Genomic DNA, 19,517 nt, shown 5'->3' on the forward strand with positions numbered 1-19,517 from the left:
TGGCTTTCATTTTTTGGTTCAAATGAACCATGACCTCTGCATTTTGCGTCATAAGATTTATTTCAATTTGTGTGAAGTAGAGTAGAAGAGGAATGTAGTACAATTATAACATAGTAATAAACTAGTTGATTGATGGAATAAGTTGGAAAGTAACCTTTCTCTTCAAATATTTATTTTATGATGCTTTCAATTTTGGATTTGAAAATATCTCACTTTCTTGGATTTATGGTGTGCCAGTGAGTGAATTTAGTGTTATGTGTTTCTGCTTCTACCTTTAAGATGGAATAAGTTGGAAAGTAACCTTTCTCTTCAAATATTTATTTTATGATGCTTTCAATTTAGGATTTGAAAATATCTCACTTTCTTGGATTTATGGTGTGCCAGTGAGTGAATTTAGTGTTATGTGTTTCTGCTTCTACCTTTAAGATGGACATGGATAAGGCATCCACAATCAATTTCTTGTTCCCAGACATCTGACTTCAAACTAAAAACCTGTAGCTTAGCAAGCCATTTGTGATAATTAGAATGAATCTCTTTTGGTTCTACAAAATTTTGAATTGAATTAATTTCTTGAACATGAATGAATTATGGGGTCTTTGCGATCCCTTCAGAAGGTAACCAAGGGCCAAGATATTAGATTCAGGGTCAAAAAAATATGGCAGTTTTTCTAGATAGACTTTAAGATTATTCATGGAGAGAAATAAAACTGAGATTTTAAGTAAATCTTTTAGTAAAAAACATCCATGTCATGTAATTATTCTTGTAATGTATCATTAATTGGGATGGGAGATCAGATGGGTAGGGTAATTTTGTTTGGACCTCTGTAATCAATGCACACTAACTTGTGGTTTGAACACCATTTGACTCTCAATAGTCCATTATCCAGTCCTTGACAGGCGAATAAAAAGATAAAAGATATGTAGAGTTCTACAAAAGATATCATTAAGGAAAGTAGAGAACTTCATTAACTGTATAAACAGGATCATTCTACAAAATGTTAATTATGATTCTATAATATTTACAATGAAACCACCCTAGCATTTGCATCCACTAAACTCTTAAAATCATGCCATCTTTCATTAGTTTCAATGTAAATGGCATCTTGTCAAAATCTCAGCTCCTGAAAAACAATAGGGATGTGTTCACAGCCATGTCGCTAAAATAATGTCATACTACCCTTCTTCAAGAACTGGAATGGAGGGTTCAGAAACCATCCTTGGAACTACGGAAGTTATGAGAGCATTCAACAAGGATGGCATCTTGGGTGAATTCAACTTACTATATAATGTCTGTATTTTTAACATTACAAGAGCTCTTTCTAACTTGCTCCCTCTTCTGGAGATGAGGAAGTTGTGCAGACAATTGTTCAAATTCAGCATGAAATGTAATTATTATACCAGTTCGGGGCAGATTCAACAGTTATTGACATAAAGATTTCAAGGAAACCATTTACCTGCATTTGACTCTCTGTTTGGAATCTATTCAATTTCCAAATCCTAAGTGTTCTTCTGTATAGATAAGCTAGTCTAATGCTACATGTGCTTGGGGCATAAGACTCCCAAGAAGCACAAGATAGACTGGTAAATATACAAAGATAAACTGTAACCTCTTTCTACTGAGAGACATGCAGCAATGAGGCATTAAAACTCTTAAATTAAGAGGTGTTAGCCAGTGTAGACAACAACAGAGAAGGCTAACAGCAAGAGGAGGAGAGGAAGAAAGCAAAACCTAAAGGTCGAGGGTGGTGGCACCGCCTGCCCTGTTCTCGGGGCATGGCCGGCAAGCGCAGGGTTGATGGTGGCGGCACCGGGCGGGCCTCCCGCTGTTGGCAGGGGGTTTGTCGGCCAGTCAGCTGGCGGCGGGATCGCTGCATGCCGGCTGCTGACTGGATCCTCACCTGTGAGCAATCAAAAGAAGTTTAAACCAGCAAGAAGATGGTCTGTAGGGGGTTATTTGGCTGACCAAGGAGAAGAAGGGGCTCACACTGGGATGAAGGTGACCATGCCAGCCTCATCCTCTCCCTGTCGAACACCATCCTGTACCCTGTCATGAAGTTCTCTACGTCCAAATAGAGAAAAAGAGATAAGTGAGATAGGAGAGATGGGACAGAGCTAAGAAGGACGAAAGTAGAGAGTAGAGATAAAGGAGAGAGATAGAGATGCGAAAAAGTAGAGAGAGATTAGATATGGGAGAGAGAGAGAGAGAACAGTGGGGAAGAAGACAGCTAGAAGAAAAAATAATAAGAGATTGGAGAGGAAATAGGAGAGCAAAAGCGATAAGGGATGTGGATAAATGGAATGGGAAAGAGAGAGAGAGAGAGAGAAAGAAAGAAAGAGATAGAAGGCGAAGAGGGAGGGGGGAAAACAGGGCTGGGAGAGAAAGACAAGAAAGAGATAGAAGAGAGAGAGAGGGAGAGAGAGAGAATCAGAGTCAGACAAGGAAATGGTATTATCCAAAAGACTACATCAGCCGAGAATGACAAGAATTGAAAGCAGGAGGGATCTGGTGGGTTTAGATAGAAGCTCACGGCCAATGGTGATATGGGGATCGTCAGATGGTTGCACTGCCAGACAGAGAGCCTCCCGTTGACCCTGAGAAGAAACAATGGTAAAGCTCATTCACACAATCGTCCACAGATGCTATCACAATAACGAGGAAGAGAGGTGTTGGACTTTATAGAGAGAGATCACCTCGTGACTGTAGAAGAGAAAGAGAGGGCTGTTGACAGAGAAGCTCTGGTTTACGGCTAGCATCAATTTCACTCTTGGGACCTCGGCCATCTCGAGTGAACTGGCAAAAAAAGACTGTCAAATCGCAGTAACAACATATAATAAGCAAATTTCTTTTTAGGTTTCGAAGAGTCAACCTTAGTAAACGTTATAATTTACCTGGCCTTGTAACAGAGCTGAAACGGAGACCCTTCGTAGGTGATGCTACTGCGATTCATCTGCCTGTCAAACTTAAGTGTAGAGAGAATAGGGGGCGGAGAGAGTAAGAAATAAGAGAGAGAAATAGAAGGAAATCAAGTAGATGGATGGAGCCCAGAGCTTGGGCAGTCACCTGAGGAGGCCCTCACCTCAGCAACAACGGCCTCGAAAACAGCACCGGGGAGGTAAGTGAACGAGGATCCGCTGTCAACAAGAGCCTTTGTGGCAGTTTGACCCAGGCACTCAGCTCCAATGCACCATCCCTCCACTTGAACAATGTAAGTGGGGCTAAAATAAAGAATAAAAAAGTCATTAAAAACAACTGATCAACAGTTAAATAATGAGAAAAACACATTGTCATGATGTACAGGAAGTGACCCACTATCTTCCCTCCACAGCAACAAATGGGGTTGACTGTTGACCAGAAACTCCTTGGTCTCCGAATAGGAGTCTACCAGAGTCGTCTTCCTCGAAGCACAAGGAAAAAGAATCTCTCACCAGTCCTTCTCTAGCAAGAATGCTGGGCACCGAAATCTTTCCAAGCCCAAGCCCAAGAAGCCCATCAGGAGCAATGCCATCCAGATACCCACCACTTTGCTTACTTCCGCACCTGTTCTCAGGAATGCCCAAAAAATGATTATCATTACCAAAACATTGGTCATGGCCATAATTATAATCATGGCTACCCTATGATGACGGAAGCGCGTATAAGGGCAGAGGAATCGCTGGAAGCAAGGTAAAGAGTGTCTTGCATCAAAAGCCCCGAGCTAGATGTGTTTTCTGAGTAGTAGTTGACTGAGTAATGGCATGGCTGACTCGGGCTGTCGCAGGTAGAAGAAACTGAAGAGCAAAGTTCATGGCTGCAAGGCAGGTGCTTGCTGGAGCTTGATGTTCTTGGGTGGTACATGCTCAGCACTTTATCCTGCATGAAAGATGCCCCCCGTTCCAGGGAGCACCTGGCGATCAATAATTTGAGAACACTAACAAAAATTTTCCCCAGCTTGACAACCTCTGAAATTGAAAAAACGCGATCCAGTCATGACACAATCACTAAAATAACATAAAAGTTAGCTTTACCGAAAGCATAGGCTCGGTACTAGGCTGGCCATGAGGGTTCACCATCCCTGATGCCCATTAGAGTTTGTTGGCAACTACGATGACAATGACAATGACAAAGTTGTCATCATCACTTGTTCGTAACTCCGATGACAACGAAAATTATGGACAGATGGGTTTTTCTGCACGAATGATGATGACAATGATGAAGCTGTCATTGGCACTAGTCTGTGACAAGGATGAAGAAAATAATGTCGCATTCATCATCATCACTTCTTCATAATTGGAATGGTAATTATGAGAGTCTGTCTGAGACAAGGATGACCATGACAATGCCACTCATCCATCACTGGGATGACAATGATGCACTCCTCATCATCAACATCATCGTCCTGGAGGATGATGATGATGGAGGAAGGATAATCCACTCGGCCTGCTGACGCCTACTTCCACAATTACTGGTCTGCCGCCGCCACAGCCAAGAGCTTCTTTCCACCACTGCTTTGGTATGATGCCATTTACAGCCTTCTCATTATTCTACCGATGACATGGTTGCCGGTGCCGGCCTTCTCGGTCACTGTCTGTGCTGCCGCGAGCTTCTCGCCCTTGTTTAGGAAGACAACAAGATGATGATGAGTCATCATTGTCATTCTTATTCTGGTGCCAAAATGATGATGAGTAAGACAAAGTTTTCATCGTCATTGTCACTCGTCCGAGACTAGGATGACGATGACGACATAGTCATCATCATCTAAGGAGCAGACGATGACAAGGTTGATGATGAAAGGAGGAGAATTCACTTCACCCACTGCTTTCTCCTCCTGCCATTGCTGGTCTGTCACTACCATCGAGCTACTCACTCTTGCCATCAGCTGATACTACCACTGCAGTGTGAGACTAATACCGTTCTTCTCACTGGCCTGCTAATGACATGGCTGTAGCTACCAGCCTTCTCGCAGGCCCCCACCACAGCAATAGACTTCAGGATCATCACAAATGTTTGTGATAATGATGATGACAAGTTTTGGATGAAAATGACGACTGAAATTGTAAGGAGTTGAGCTAAAAAAGAGAAGGGCCTAAGCATGAAATTGTAAGGAGTAGAGCTAAAAAAGAGAGAAAATTGAAAAAAAAAACAGATGAATTAGTGAGATTAATTCCGGACCAAAGAAGTTTATAGGCAAAAACATGTGAACCAAGAAAGACGGAGCACAAAATTAATAAAAAATCATAAAGAAAGAATCACCCACCAAACCATTCCGGTCACTAGACAAGGCTGCACATTGAACGCAATCGCATGGTACCCAAAATAGATCACTTCCAGCGTCTAAAGCAACCAGAAAAGAAACATTCGGAGTCCCAATATCAACCCGTGTATAATGTAACCTGTCGATTGAGAGAGTTAAAACCCGTCAGAAATTCTCTTAAACATTGCGCATAAGGTTTGAATTAGCAAGAAAAAACCCACGAACACTGAGTAACAAATCCCACCCATACCCATTAAAAAAGCACAAGAATTTTCGAATCAAGAAACCCAGATTTTCACGATCTCTTCTCACCACCCATAATCGTTCCCAAGACCAACGGCTTCACTCCCTTCAGAGGGGAACACAACCTGATGCTCAACCCCTATCTTGTTCTTCCGACGGTGGAAATCTCTACGGAAGAGCTCCTTGTAATAATCCGCATTCCCACGATTAATCCAAGCATCGGCATCCTGCCCAGCCCCGGCACTCAAGATCGCCCTCGCCTCATCAGAAAATCTATGAACAAGCCTTGACGAAAGCGTCAAAGAGTGCGATTTCCAAGCAAGGAGAAGCAACCCAATGAGAGTTAATCTCCACTGACCAAAACCCATATCGTCGTTTCCAAGGGAACGATGGGGACGAACCCAGAAGAGCAAATCACTCTGGATTTGTACGAGGAAAAGATGTGGGTTAGAAGATGAGCTCCGAGATTTGGGGAAGAAGGTAATGAATGGTATGAAGAGGACGATCTGGTGATGGATGGCCTGGTTCTTCTGCTGGGATGGTTCCTTTTTGCCTCTACTGCAAGCCTACAGGGCACTCTCCTTAAACGTTTTTTGTGGTTTTTTTAAATTTTTTTACCATTTTTTTCTATTTCATGGAAGTATTTTAGTGGCATTATTTGCCGGGTCCTTGATAGTATGTAGGGTTGGACATTTAGGACAGGGAACCGGTCGGACCGGACCGAACTGGGGCCGCATGTCTGCCATTTTAGGGTGGGCTGGCCTGACGGGTAGGATTAGACATGGTCGTTCTGTTCTGTTCTCTTTATTCGCTCAAAAAATTCGCACAAAAGAACCGCACAAGGGTCTGTTCTTTGTTCTGTTCGTTTAATGAGCGAAAATAAGAACGCACAATTCGCACAATTCGCACATTCGCACAAAATTCGCACAACCGTACAAAATTCGCACATTCGCACAATTCGCACAAAATCGCACATTCGCACGCAATTCGTACATTCGCACAAAAAACGCACATTCGCACAATAATCTCACAATTTGCACAAAATTCGCACAAAATTCGCACAGATATGTGGAAATTTTGAAAAAAAAAATTTATTATTTTTTTAAAGAATAAAAAATGGAAACGAATTTGATCGGCTCCAGTGTGCGATTGGCTGAGAGGGAATACTTTTAATCTTTGACTATTACTCTTCTTCCTCTTCTTTCAATTTTTCTTCTATTAGTCTTTTCTTGTTCTTCTTATGTCCTCCTTATTAGTCTTGTTGTCCCTCTATTATTTTTCGTGCTCCTCTAGTTCTTCTAGCTTCTTCTAATATTATTCTTCAACCTTCATCTAGTTTTTTTCTAATATTCCTCTTATTCATTTAACTTCTTCCTCCATCTAGTCCTATTATTTTAGGTCTTATACTATGTGTCTTTGACTTTTACTCATCTTCTTCTTTTTTTAGTATTCTTCTACTGGCCTCCTCTTGGTCTTCTTCCACGTCTTGCTCTTCATCTAATTCTTCTAGTGTCTCCTAATATTATTCTTCAACTTTCATCTGGTTTCTTCTAATCTGCTTCATACAACAACTTCTACTTTCATCTAGCTATTTTAATCTTTCTCTTCATCATCTTCCTCTAGTAATTTTTTTCCTTAAATCTTCTTCTTCTTGCTGCCACTAACGGAGTGGTGGGTTTCAGCCATGGATGTATAGAGCCTATGATCCATGCACGGTGAGATACGCTACAGCTTACTACAACAGGCCGGAAGTGCAGGAAGCCCTCCACGCCAACGTCACGGGCTTGCGATATAAGTGGGAGACTTGTAGGTCTGCATTTCTTCTCCCTCTAATAGAGCTCTTCGTGCTCTCTTATGCTGTGAAAGGGTTCCAGTGTAAATCCCTTACATCATCAATACCTAGATCCATGTAGGCTCAAGGATCCTTGGTCGAAATAAGTTAAAAATTCAGAGGAAAAATAATGGATAAAAAATTATCAAGAAATAATCAACTGTTCTCCTATGACTTAACAAGTAATTTGAGCGATCTCCGGACCTTCATTGCGCTTCATGAGACAACGAATCTTTGTCCTTATTTTCCCTGTTCTGGGAGCATAATCATTAAAACTGAAGATTAAAAAAAAAATTATAAATAGTAATGAAAAAATCGAAATGAAACCAAGATTATTATTTTTTTATGACAATCATCGAGTCGTCGACTCCGAGGAACATGTATGCCCATTCTTTTCCCTTTAAATCCCTTACATTATCAATACCCAGATGCATGGAGGCTCAATGATCCTTGATCGAAATAAGTTAAAAATTCGGAGGAAAAATAATGGATGAAAATTTTATCAAGAAATAGGGGGAGCTTCTTTCTGGAAACAATCAATCAACTGTTCTCCTTCTATGACTTAACAAGTAATTTGAGCTATCTCCGCAAAAAAAATAGGGGTTTTAAGAAAAATATGAATAGGAAAAGGGGCTTATCTTGAAAATCAACAGGGGCATAACTCTAACATGCAAAGATTTGAGGATGTGATTTTTCAATAAAAGGTAATGTCAGAGTGGTAGATAGACAATCTTTCCTCTAACAAATCCTTGTCAACAAGAGGAGAAATCAAGATATCCAAGAAGCAGAAACAGAGAATATAACTTCTTGATAGATCGTTGATCAGTTCCCTTGTACCCTCTGTATAATGATATTGACAGCCTCAACATTGAATACTCTGACATTAAGGAGGCTTGCCCACGACACCTCAACAACATCAACAGCAACGGGTTCTTTTAGCAAATCTTCATACTCCTCAGCACCTTCAGCAACAAGCCCCACTGGATGTCATCTATGTTCGCGTATCTACACAATAAAGATATCAAATGAGTCCAGAATAAAGTCAATAATTTAAATGAAAGAGTAAAGTCACGAATCTGAAGTAAAAGGCATGCGCTTGAATCTCTAAGTAAGACGCACAGACCTTGGTGATCTACGATGCGTCGACACTAATGTTGACTGGTCCGTCATCTTCGTCACCATCCTCGTCATCATCCGCTCGCAAATCTTCGTTGATGTACCAGGACTTCAGCATCATTAGGACTTCCACACTCTCTGCGGTGAGTCGCGATCGCCTGTAGTTGATTACACGGCGGCCTTCCAAGAATAGGCGCTCACATGCCGCACTCGTCGCTTGCACAGCTAGGAACTCCTTCGCAATCGCCGCTAACGATGGGTAAGAAATCTGGCCTGTAATGGGAGAAATGTTAGTCATGTACGAATTTAAGAGTATGAAAAATGAAATTCAAATATTACATGTCGTCTTCCACCAATGCAACACGTGTGTGCGAAAAGCTGGGGGTGTTGTCGCATACACGTCAAGCTCCTCAATAGGATCAACTAGCTGCGGTAGTTCAGAGGAATCGAGAATCTCTTCCAGTTCCATTTGTATGAAGTCACCACTGGCTGCTATAGCGGATCGTTCGGTGGAACCGCACCCATCATTCATAGATACCGCACGGGACTGTAGGATACTGCGAACAGTAGACAGTACGTCACTCTTCACATGCGGATCTATCAAGCGAAGCTTCATGAATGGGTCCAGTAGAGAGGCAATAGTGAACGCCTCATTTCGCGTAAGTACGGAGACATATTTCTCCAACTTCGCCCGCATAGCGGCACAAACCTTAGACAAGGCATTCTGTTGCCTGGCAGAAATAACATTTTCACTGTGAACGGTGGAAGACTCCGTAACTCCCGCTCTAATAAGGTCTAGGTGCCTCATCAGACCCTTAATAATTACTATGCCCTCATTGGACGTCGGTGCCTTGCTCCGAATTGCGACGGAGGTACCTCGCTGTAGTGGTTCCAGCAAATCGACAAATTTCTCGATGAGGTCCCACTCTGCGTCAAGTAACGGCCGTCTGCGAAGCACATTTGACAGCAGCATATCGATGACAAATCTCTTGCGAACGCATCCATGAAGCATCTTGAAAGTTGAGCTTCACCGTGTGGGGCAATCTATCGGTATCCTGCTCGTGTCTGTCACATTCATCTGACGGCAGTAGGAGAAATATTTCGCCTCTTTCTTGGACGATCCTCTTATAGCAACAACCACCTCTCTTAGGCGCCGGACAACGCCACCTAAGGAAATCGCTTCGCCTGCCAACTCCTCCACAGGAGAGTCGTTGACAATATCAGTTAGGTCGACATCGTCAACGAAGGCTGTCTCGGGTGCTTCGTCGATGACATCGAGCGCCTTAAGTCCAACCTGCATCACTAAGTTGATCACATGAGCAATACACATCACATGTCTCTTCACAGTGAAATGTGGGTTCACAGAACGCAACTCTCGCTCCAATTTTGCCATCATTGTTGTATTATTCGACGCATTATCCATCGTCAACGCGCATACCTTAGCGCTCACGTTAAAATCTGAGAGAACCTCCACTACGATTTCGCTCAAGCACTCACCAGTGTGCGTGCCCTCCAACTGACGTATGGTGAGGACACACTCGCACATCTTCCACTCCTCGTCAATCCAATGCACCGTGACTCCTAAAAATGAGATGCGATTTGCCGAAGTCCAACAATCTAGGGTGATCGCCACTTTTTCAACGCCCTCCAGTCGGGCGCGAATACCAATCTTCAGCTCACTATACAGCTTGAAGGCCTTTTCCTTCACTGCCCTTGTCGATGGGATGGAGATCTCCTCCTGTGCGATGTACCGCAACAATCGTATGAAGTACTTCTTGCAGACAATGTTCCACGATGCAGTTGCCTGACATATGAAACGTACAAGCTCCTCTTTTGTCTTCTCCGCCGTGCGCCCAGTGAAGCATAGATTTTCGGTACTCTGTCGATCAAAAACGTTCGACACAGATGGTTGGTTGGAAGAGGTCCCTTCTTGAGCCTTGAGTGCGTTATACTCTTTATGGTGCACAGTCTGTAAATGACGCCATAGCACAGTGCTGCAGCTGTATTTGTTTTGCTCTACTGTCACTCCACGACCCCTGGGCCGAGCAGCACATAAGTTGCATGTGAAGACCCTAGGCGCTACCGGGGTGAAGTGTACTCGGGCAGCGCATTCGTTCTTTCTCTTCTTCTTCTTTTGGGTTTGGCCAACAGTCCGCTCCGATGATGCGGAGCTCTGGGATGAAGCAGATGCGTGTGTTTCGTGTGTTCTAGTCATCTTAGGTTGCAAGTTCAAACCTAATCAAGATTTATAAAGATTGTTTGGAACATCCAAGATAAATAGGCAAAAAATAATAATAAAGATGACGAAGAAAAATGCACCACCAACTATGATAATAATCAGCAACTAATATCAGCAATTAACATTAACTGTAAAATCATTTATACAACATAAGGAGGAATCATCTATATTCCATCTTTTTATACAACTAATATCATGGAATGTTCCACCTCCATCCATAATCTAAGCTTAGTCTAAGCATTGTTCACTTCGCAAGATGAGAAAAAAATATAAGATCTTGGCATTGCCCGCCTCCATCAATAACACAATCTTAACTTAATCACAGTCCACTCACCAAGATAATATAAATTTTTGATCATGGTGTTGCCCACCTCCACAAAAAATCTTAACTTTGAATCTAATCACAGTTCACTCCGCAAGATATTTAAATGAAGCTTCTCTCAATTCCCTTTTGTTTATATTTATTTATCAACAGAAAGCCATTTTCATTGCGTAATAAAACACATGCAACATTTAATAAAATCAAATATCAATGAATAAAAGTTTCTCCCATCTTTTCCTCCAATATAAAAAAACAAATCAAGCCAATATTTCGCCCATTTTTGAAAACATTTCATCAGAAATTTTTATTTCATATATATATGGGGGTTCACCAAGATATTTCACTAGTCATATCAGTTCTTATTCATCCAATTTTCACCGGCAATAGATTACATATATAGCTTCATTTGAAATTACCTCGTGGATTCTTCTTATTTCACTAATCAACCTCTCTTGCCCTGCAAGACCCCTCCAACTACAAGAGACCTGCGCATGACGATGAAAGATGATCAGATGATGATCCTAGAGAACTGCGCATGATGATGAAAGACGAAGAAGAATATGAAGGAGGGAAGAAAAGGGTAGAGAAAAAAAAACAGGAAGAAGAAGAAGAGAAAAACAAGGAAGAGAAAAAGAAAAGAGAATAAAACATAGAATAGGAAATCGAAGAAGAACAAGAAGAGAAAAAAAACAGAGAAGAGGAAGAAGAGAAAATAACAAAGAGGAGAAAAATAACGAGGAGGAAATAAGAATAATTCGGTAGAATAGGAAAATAAAGAATAAGAATAAGAGAAAAAAAGAACAAGAAGATAAATTATTAGGCAGAAGACAAGAAACAGGACGAAGAAGAATATGAAGAAGGAGGGAAGAAAAGGGTAGAGAAAAACAAGGAGGAGAAAAAGAAAAGAGAATAAAACATAGAATAGGAAATCGAAGAAGAACAAGAAGAGAAAAAAAACAGAGAAGAGGAAGAAGAGAAAATAACAAAGAGGAGAAAAATAACAAGGAGGAAATAAGAATAATTCGGTAGAATAGGAAAATAAAGAATAAGAATAAGAGAAAAAAAGAAAAAGAAGATAAATTATTAGGCAGAAGACAGGAAACAAGAAGAAGAAGAGAAAACCGAGGCAGAGAAAAATAATAATAATAACGTGGAATGGGTAAATTAACAAGAGGGAGAAGAGAAAGAATGTAAAGAAGAAGAAAGAGGAAGAAAAACACAAAGAAGAGCAAAACGAGGTGGAGAAAAAAGAAGAGGATACAACGGCAGAATAGGAAAATAAAGAAGAAGAAGAAGAGGAGAAAAAAAGAAACAGAAGATAAATTAATAGGCATAAGAGAAGAAACAAGAATAAGAAGAATATGGCGAAGAAGAGAAGAAAAACAAAGAAGAGAGAAAGGATGAAGAATGATAGAACAATAAAGGAAAGAAAAATCTCCGGATAGAACAATAAAGGAAAAATGGAGTTTTTGGAGTGGGGATGTGGAGAGATTCAAACCAGGGCAAGCGTCGGCGGCGTCGGCGGCGTCGACGCCGGTGGCGACTGGCGAGAGCCGACTTGGCAAGGGAGAGCGGGAGAAGGAGAGGAGAGAGCGAGAGAGAGGGAGCTGTTCGAATGGGTTTTTTATTTTTTTAATTTACCTAAAAACGAATCGCACAATTCGCACAAAACAAACCGCACAGGGGTTTGTGCGAATTGTGGTTCGTTTCATTGTGCATTCTCTTTGGAACATCCGAACAGAACGCACAATTCGCACGGATTCGCTCAAAGTGAACCGCGCGACCATGTCTAGGTAGGATCAGGTTCGAGGGTCAAACCGGACTGGGACGAGGAGTAATGATTAAATATTTAATTTATATTTTTAGTAAAAAACTCAAAATCATCCCGGCGTATGCTTCTCACCTCCCTCTCGCTCCCCCTCACCTCTCTGCTCCAGCTTTCCACCGCTGCTTGGGCTGAGGGAAATATATAGAGAGAGAGAGAGTGTGTGTGTGTGTGTGTGTGTGGAAGTAAGGGTAACGAAGTCACATTCATTACTAGTGGTTGAAAAGTTGGTTATGTCGATGGTCAACATATCATCAACGTCACTTTTTCTACTTCGACTTTGAAATTGACTATTCAAGATGACAGGACCAAGGACAAGATCAAGGTCAGACAAGACCGGGCCCGCTTTGCTCCTGAAGTCGCGCCTTGTTCGTAAACAAAGCAGATTCGGAATTGTCTTTCATTTTTATTGAAGAACATTTGGTTACGAAAGTCAAGAAAGCTCCCAACCCACAATCCAACGAACCATTTATCCATTCTCGTTCCCATTCACGTCGGGACTCCCATTCCTATATATATATATATATATATATATATATATATATATATATATATATATATATATATATATATATATATATATATGTATATGTATATACCGGGAGTGGAGCAGGACCATCAAACTCAAAGAGTATCAGCGACCAAGAACTTGGCCCAGCCATAACTCTCTCTCTATGCAAGAGTGGCATTGCTTTTCATGCTCTTGGCAGCAGTGGTAACCAATATTGTGTTGCATGTGCAATGTGTACTAGTGTTCGGCCTACCGATATCCATTCGTCATCCGGTATCGGACAACCGATATTTGATATCCGGGAAAAAATGGGACGGTGCCAGATATCGGATATCGGACGATATCTGTCTCTGAGGGGTAGACTGATATCAGTACCGGATACCATGGGTAAACGGACGCGACGGATACCGGATGCCGGATATAGGTTTTGGATATCCGGATATCGGTAACTGATATCCGCATATTTTTTCCCATTCCATCGCAATCCCATATGGGAAATTTATAAATTCTTTTGAGGTTTTAATTTGCCTCAGTCGTCATATATGTAAATCCCATTGCGCGCGCTCACAGATGCTACGTCTTGAAAAAATTAGATATGTTGAAATTGCAACATACTTGTGATGTATTATTGTCAAATGTTGAAATTAATATGTCGAAATTGCAACATACTTGTGGGCCACAATTAATGTTTGAACGAAATTAATATAACGGAATTTTATGAAAAGAAAAGTTCATAATACAATTAATTTTTTTATAGATACTAGAAATAGTTAGTAAGAGGAATAATAAATCTGATGGTTTAATAATAAGGGGAGAGTGTAAGATATTAGTGGAAGGGTTATTTTAGATTTACAATTCAGATACAAGAGTAAGGATACTAAGCTTAGCATGCTATTTAATTATAATGGTTATTTAATTTGAGTGATATTAAGATGATATATAGGATAGGATAGAGAAATATCGTAATGATGGATATAAAGATTTAGAAAATAGTGAAAAGGTGTATTTATCTTTAGTAGAAGATAAAAGGCAGGACAGAGAAGAAACGGGATAACAATTAGATAGATTAGGGAAGAGATTATCCAATTTTCTAAAGATTATTTGGGTGATGTAGACTATAGATATAGGATAAGAGCTTCAGATTAAGAGAGAGAGAGAGAGAGAGAGAGAGAGAATGTGAGCAATAGAGAGAGACACATATAGAGAGAGACACTCAGATAGAGAGAGAGACAGAGACAGAGATAGAGACAGACAGAGAGAGTGAGATTTGAATTTTTGGAAGAGTATAAGAAATCAGATAGAGAGAGAGCTAGAAGATAATTTAGAAGAATGACGATAGTTTAGAGATAAGTATATATATATTATTAATGGATAATTCGTAGATTACAATAATAAATTACATTTCATATATTTTTTATATTTAATTTGTAATTTGAATCTTTATAATAATATAAAATATGAATAAAATTAAAAAAATTGAGAGAAAATCAAATGCATACAATGTCAATATATGAAACGCCTCAGTGAGGCTGATCTATGAAAATAGATTCAAAATAGTATTTCTGCCTTAATTTCTATCAAATCTATGTAATGGATCCAATGGATGCGAGCAAGTCACATCCATGGACCTCTCTTATTTTTTATGCACCCCTACTTCCCCATCATCTGTTTTTCTTTGTGTGTCGTATGATGAGGGATCCTACCATCCTCGTTAGTGGTCATGACCAACCCAAAGCATGCAAGAAGAAATACGAGTAAATACTGTAACTGTTTTGGTTAAGTGTGAATTATTAATTTTTGAAAATTCAACTGTTTTGGTTAACTCTCCTCCACGTTTTTTGGTGCTTCAACATGGTTTGTGGAACCAATATTATATTATTAAATAAAGTGCAGATTTGTACTATGTACTTTACTTGTTTTGTTGAGTGTGAATTATTGATTTCGGGAAATTCAACAATTTTTTAGGAGAATGTTGCAAAATTCAATTGATAAATTCTTCCCCATTTTTTGGTGCTTCAATAAGTTTATTTAACCAATATTTATATTATTAAATAAAGTGCAGATTTGAACTAAGTAATTTACTTGTTTAGTTAAGTGTGAGTTATTAATTTTGGGAAATTCAACAATTTTTCAAGAGAATGTTGGAAAATTCAATAAATAAAAATATAAGTTTATATAAAGGGTTGAGTCTAAATTTACAAAGGAGGCCTTCTGTAATATGTAACCATCAAAAACACGCCCTTTCCCTAGGAACTTCCCCATGGCTCTGCCAGAGGTTTGTGCTTACTTGGTCATCATCTGCATAGCGAAAGATAAGAAATAACTAACGATGGTTACGTAAAAAACGGGAAAATGTAGTTCATGTACTTGATGTGTACCTCGAGCAGATGCGATTACCTCATCTTGTCCATCATCGCCATCTAAATCCAGCTCAACGTCAGTGTACCACCGTTTGTTGTCCGCACGGAGCCAACACTTCACAATGATGAGTGTTTATAACATGTGCTTGGCAGGAGCACTTGTTGCACATACGGACAACAGCTCCCTTGTAATGGCTGCAAGTAAGGGGAAACGCTTTGTCCCTGTGGTGGCCCACCAAGATAGTGGAGTAAACACTCCCTCATTAGGCATGACCTCCGTTAGGTATTGGTTGAACTCATCCCACGCCGACCTCATTAACACACATACCGGTGGGCTTTCCGCACAATGTTTTGTAGCCAAGAGTCAACTCTTTACCTCTTGAGTGCCCCTCTTCAGCGTCCACTCTCGGACCATGCCTCGACGAGTCACATGGTAACAAAGACCGTACGTATGCGATGGTTGCTTCTCGAACACCCGGACGGAGCATTGATCCTTTAAGGAATGGATCCATCAATGTCGTAGCTGTGATTACCTCATTCACCCACAAGATCTCTGCATATTGTGCAAGCTTGCAATGCATTGTCGTACACGCTTGCGCCATGTTGGAACGATCTCCTTCATGCAATCGTCATACGCATGTGAAGAAATCACCATCTTCAATTTTGTTGGACCACTTCCTCCATGTGTTCTTTGAGGCCGTCTATGAGATATAATACATCACATATCGCCGACGTCACTATCTTGCAAACATGATCGGTGGATACGGTAAAATGTCCAAGGATGAGACAGAACTCTTTCACCAACTCCCACTCATCCTTCGACATCTTTGTCGCATTCCCCTTCCGGTCAAAAGCCTTCGACACTTCATCAATTACATCACGCTTCTTCACGGCGGCGGCTAACATAGCATAAGTGCTACTCCAATGGGTCAGACAGTCTAAGACGACCATGTTAGAGTCCTTGACTTCGGGGTCGTCTTCACATGCATTTACATAATGTTCTCTCCGTTGCGTAGAGCTCCGTATACTACACACTAGTGTCCGCACCTTCGCAACTACATCACCCAAACATAACGTCTCGCATGCTCCGTCATTGTCGTCAGATGCTGAAAACATATCTCCAAGTTTGTTGTCATGGTCAGTGTCATAGTGGTATGTTGTCCAAGTCATGTCGCCTTCTTCGGGCTCTACAGCTTGAGCCGAAGGAATGCCAAAGCTTTTTATTGTCGCTGGCACGATAATGTTCAGAATGTGTGCAACACATGGGACGCGCCTTCTGGCGCTAAACGTCGGGTTAACAATCTTTATCTTTCTCGACATCAATGCCAACATCCTCTTATTTGTCGTGGCATTGTCAATAGTCACGACGTACACCTGCATAAATATGGGCCACATGTAAATTCACAAGTTTAATTAATAAGATGAGCTTGACGATGAATGCTGACCTTCGGACACAGACAGAATTCTTCTAGGGCCTAGAGAACGATGGACGCCATGTTGTCCCCATCGTGCTTGCCAAAAATTTCTCAGATGGCAAAGTACCCACTCTCGGTACACCCATTCATCGTCCACCCAATGCACGGTGATGCCTAGTAGTCCATTACCATTCTCAGCAGTCCACGCATCTACGATGAGTGACACTCTATCCACGTTCTCCCATAGCTTCTTCACATCTTGTTTCATGCGAACATGCATTTGGATGGTCCACTACTTAATGACCTTCGCACTGGGAGGATCCAAGTCGAGAAGTGTCGCGTAATGCCACATCTCCTTGAACGCGACATTCTGAAAAATGCTCCATGGTTAATCAGTCATGCATATAAACCGTGCAATGACATTCTTCGTTTCCTCTAGCGTATGCCCTCTCATCGGCCCTCGTCCGCTTGGCTCACCCTCTTGTTTGCTTTGCATTTTGTCAAATATACGCGGCTGATCAGGGTCTTCCAACACCTCACCCTTAAGCTCCGCGTGACAAGTAGGATGAGAAGCTTTGAAATGTTGCCAAAATACCTTGGTGCTTTTGTCGGCCTACCGCTTTATCACTTTTCTCTTATTGTCCAGGTTCATCTCCCGGAACAATAAGCATGCATAATATCCATCACCAATGTGTTCGAAGTAGTCAATGATGACTGAACGGTTCGAACGAGGGTGACTCTGTACAGCAAGAGAAGTTCCCGCGTCTGTACGTTCAGGACCTATAGTTCCTGACCCAGATCTGTCTTGGGTTGGGGCACTACCTCCAAGTGGATTCATGGTTCTGAAGGCATAATTCAGTAAGCAATGATCGTTTAATACTGCAAACCATGATGCTGAACTACACAATAAAAGCAATAAACAAACAAAGATACAATTAAGCAAACCCAATAAAGCAAGTAAGAATTAGAGAGAGGGTGAGAATGAATGAGAAGAAAAGAGAGACAGATAGTTAGAGAATAGAGAGAATGAAAGAAGAGAGGAGAATTAGAGAGTGGGAGAGAATGAGAAGAGAGAGTGAGAATTAGAGGTAAAAAAGTAATAAAGAAGAGAGAGTGAGCGAAGAGAGGAGATGAGAGAGGGAGAGTTTGAGAGTTAAAGAGAATGAGAGAAGAGGGGATAACTAGAGAGTGGAAGACAATGAGAGGAGAGAGTGAGAATTAGAGGTAAAAAGTAAAAAAGAAGAGAGAGTGAGAGAAGAGAGGAGAGGAGAGAGGAAGAGTTAGAGAGTAAGAGAGAATGAGAGAAGAGGGGAGAATTAGTGGGTGGGAGAGAATGAGAGAAGAGAGTGAGAATTAGAGGTAAAAAAGTAAAAAAGAAGAGAGAGTGAGCAAGGAGAGGAGAGGAGAGAGGGAGAGTTAGAGAGTAAGAGATAATTAGAGAAGAGGGGAGAATTAAAGAGTGGGAGAGAATGAGAGAAGAGAGTGAGAATTAGAGGTAAAAACGATAAAAAGAAGAGAGAGTGAGCAAAGAGAGGAGAGGAGAGAGGGAGAGTTAGAGAGAATGAGAGAAGAGGGGAGAACTAGAGAGTGGGAGACAATGAGAGGAGAGAGTGAGAATTAAGGGTAAAAAAGTATAAAAGAATAGAGAGTGAAAGAAGAGAGGAGAGGAGAGAGGGAGAGTTAGAGAATAAGAAAGAATGAGAGATGAGGGGAGAATTAGAGAGTGGGAGAGAATAAGAGGAGAGAGTGAGAATTAGAGGGAAAAAAGAAAAAAAATAAGCCAGAGTGAGAGAAGAGAGGAAAGGAGAAAGGGAGAGTTAGAGTGTAAGAGAGAATGAGAGAAGAATGGAGAATTAGAGAGTGGGAGAGAATGAGTGGAGAGAGTGAGAATTAGAGGTAAAAAAGTAAAAAAGAAGAGAGCATGATAGAAGAGAGGACAGGAGAGAGGGGGAGTTAGAGAGTAAGAGAGAATGAGAGAAGAGGGGAGAATTAGAGGGTAGGAGAGAAAGAGAGGAGAGAGTGAGAATTAGAGGTAAAAAAGTAATAAAGAAGAGAGGACAGGGGAGAGGGAGAGTAAGAGAGACAAAGAGAAGAAGGGAGAATTAGAGAGTGGGAGAGAGTGAGAATTAGAGGTAAAAAAGTAAAAAAGAAGAGAGAGTGAGAGAAGAAATGAGAGGAGAGAGGGAGAATTAGAGACTAAGAAAGAATGGGAGGAGAGAGGGAGAATTAGAGAGTAAGAGAGAATGAGAGGAGAGAGGAGAGAGGAGAGGAGCGATGGAGAATTATAGAGTAAGAGAGATTGAGAGGAGAGAGGAGGGAACGAGGGAGAATTAGGGAGTAAGAGAGAATGAGAGGAGAGAGGGAGAATTAGAGGTAAAAAAGTGAAAAAGAATCAGAGAGTAAGAGAGAATGAGAGAAGAGAGGA

The 19,517-nt window shown here is 41.1% G+C and overlaps 2 protein-coding genes across 4 annotated transcripts; both read right to left on the bottom strand.

The window, feature by feature from the left end:
- Nucleotides 1-1,633: 1,633 nt before the first annotated feature.
- LOC144713895 (Eukaryotic aspartyl protease family protein) lies at nucleotides 1,634-6,040 on the bottom strand. Of its 2 annotated transcripts, none has more exons than XM_078588631.1 (10): nucleotides 5,543-6,040; nucleotides 5,234-5,369; nucleotides 3,614-3,849; nucleotides 3,310-3,537; nucleotides 3,077-3,215; nucleotides 2,889-2,959; nucleotides 2,691-2,790; nucleotides 2,528-2,591; nucleotides 1,984-2,058; nucleotides 1,634-1,897 (listed from the first exon to the last, which is right to left on the bottom strand). In XM_078588631.1, the coding sequence occupies exons 1-10, from the start codon at nucleotides 5,839-5,841 to the stop codon at nucleotides 1,665-1,667; spliced, it is 1,581 nt and encodes a 526-aa protein (XP_078444757.1). In that variant the 5' UTR covers nucleotides 5,842-6,040; the 3' UTR covers nucleotides 1,634-1,664. The 2 variants fall into 2 exon arrangements, with proteins under 2 accessions (XP_078444757.1, XP_078444758.1); XM_078588632.1 differs by having other exon boundaries at nucleotides 3,614-3,883; nucleotides 5,481-5,618.
- Nucleotides 6,041-7,964: 1,924 nt separating this feature from the next.
- Nucleotides 7,965-12,600, bottom strand: LOC144713998 (zinc finger BED domain-containing protein DAYSLEEPER-like). 2 transcript variants are annotated; one of them, XM_078588730.1, is made up of 5 exons: nucleotides 12,480-12,600; nucleotides 11,398-11,466; nucleotides 8,760-10,655; nucleotides 8,428-8,693; nucleotides 7,965-8,309 (listed from the first exon to the last, which is right to left on the bottom strand). In XM_078588730.1, exon 3 carries the CDS (start codon nucleotides 10,633-10,635, stop codon nucleotides 9,448-9,450), a length of 1,188 nt encoding a protein of 395 aa, XP_078444856.1. In that variant the 5' UTR covers nucleotides 10,636-10,655; nucleotides 11,398-11,466; nucleotides 12,480-12,600; the 3' UTR covers nucleotides 7,965-8,309; nucleotides 8,428-8,693; nucleotides 8,760-9,447. The 2 variants fall into 2 exon arrangements, 1 of the variants encoding a protein (XP_078444856.1); XR_013584204.1 differs by lacking the exon at nucleotides 8,760-10,655 and having other exon boundaries at nucleotides 8,015-8,309.
- Nucleotides 12,601-19,517: the final 6,917 nt, after the last annotated feature.

Source organism: Wolffia australiana, chromosome 16 (genome assembly GCF_029677425.1).
Source record: "Wolffia australiana isolate 7733 chromosome 16, ASM2967742v1".
Taxonomy (NCBI): Eukaryota; Viridiplantae; Streptophyta; class Magnoliopsida; order Alismatales; family Araceae; genus Wolffia; species Wolffia australiana.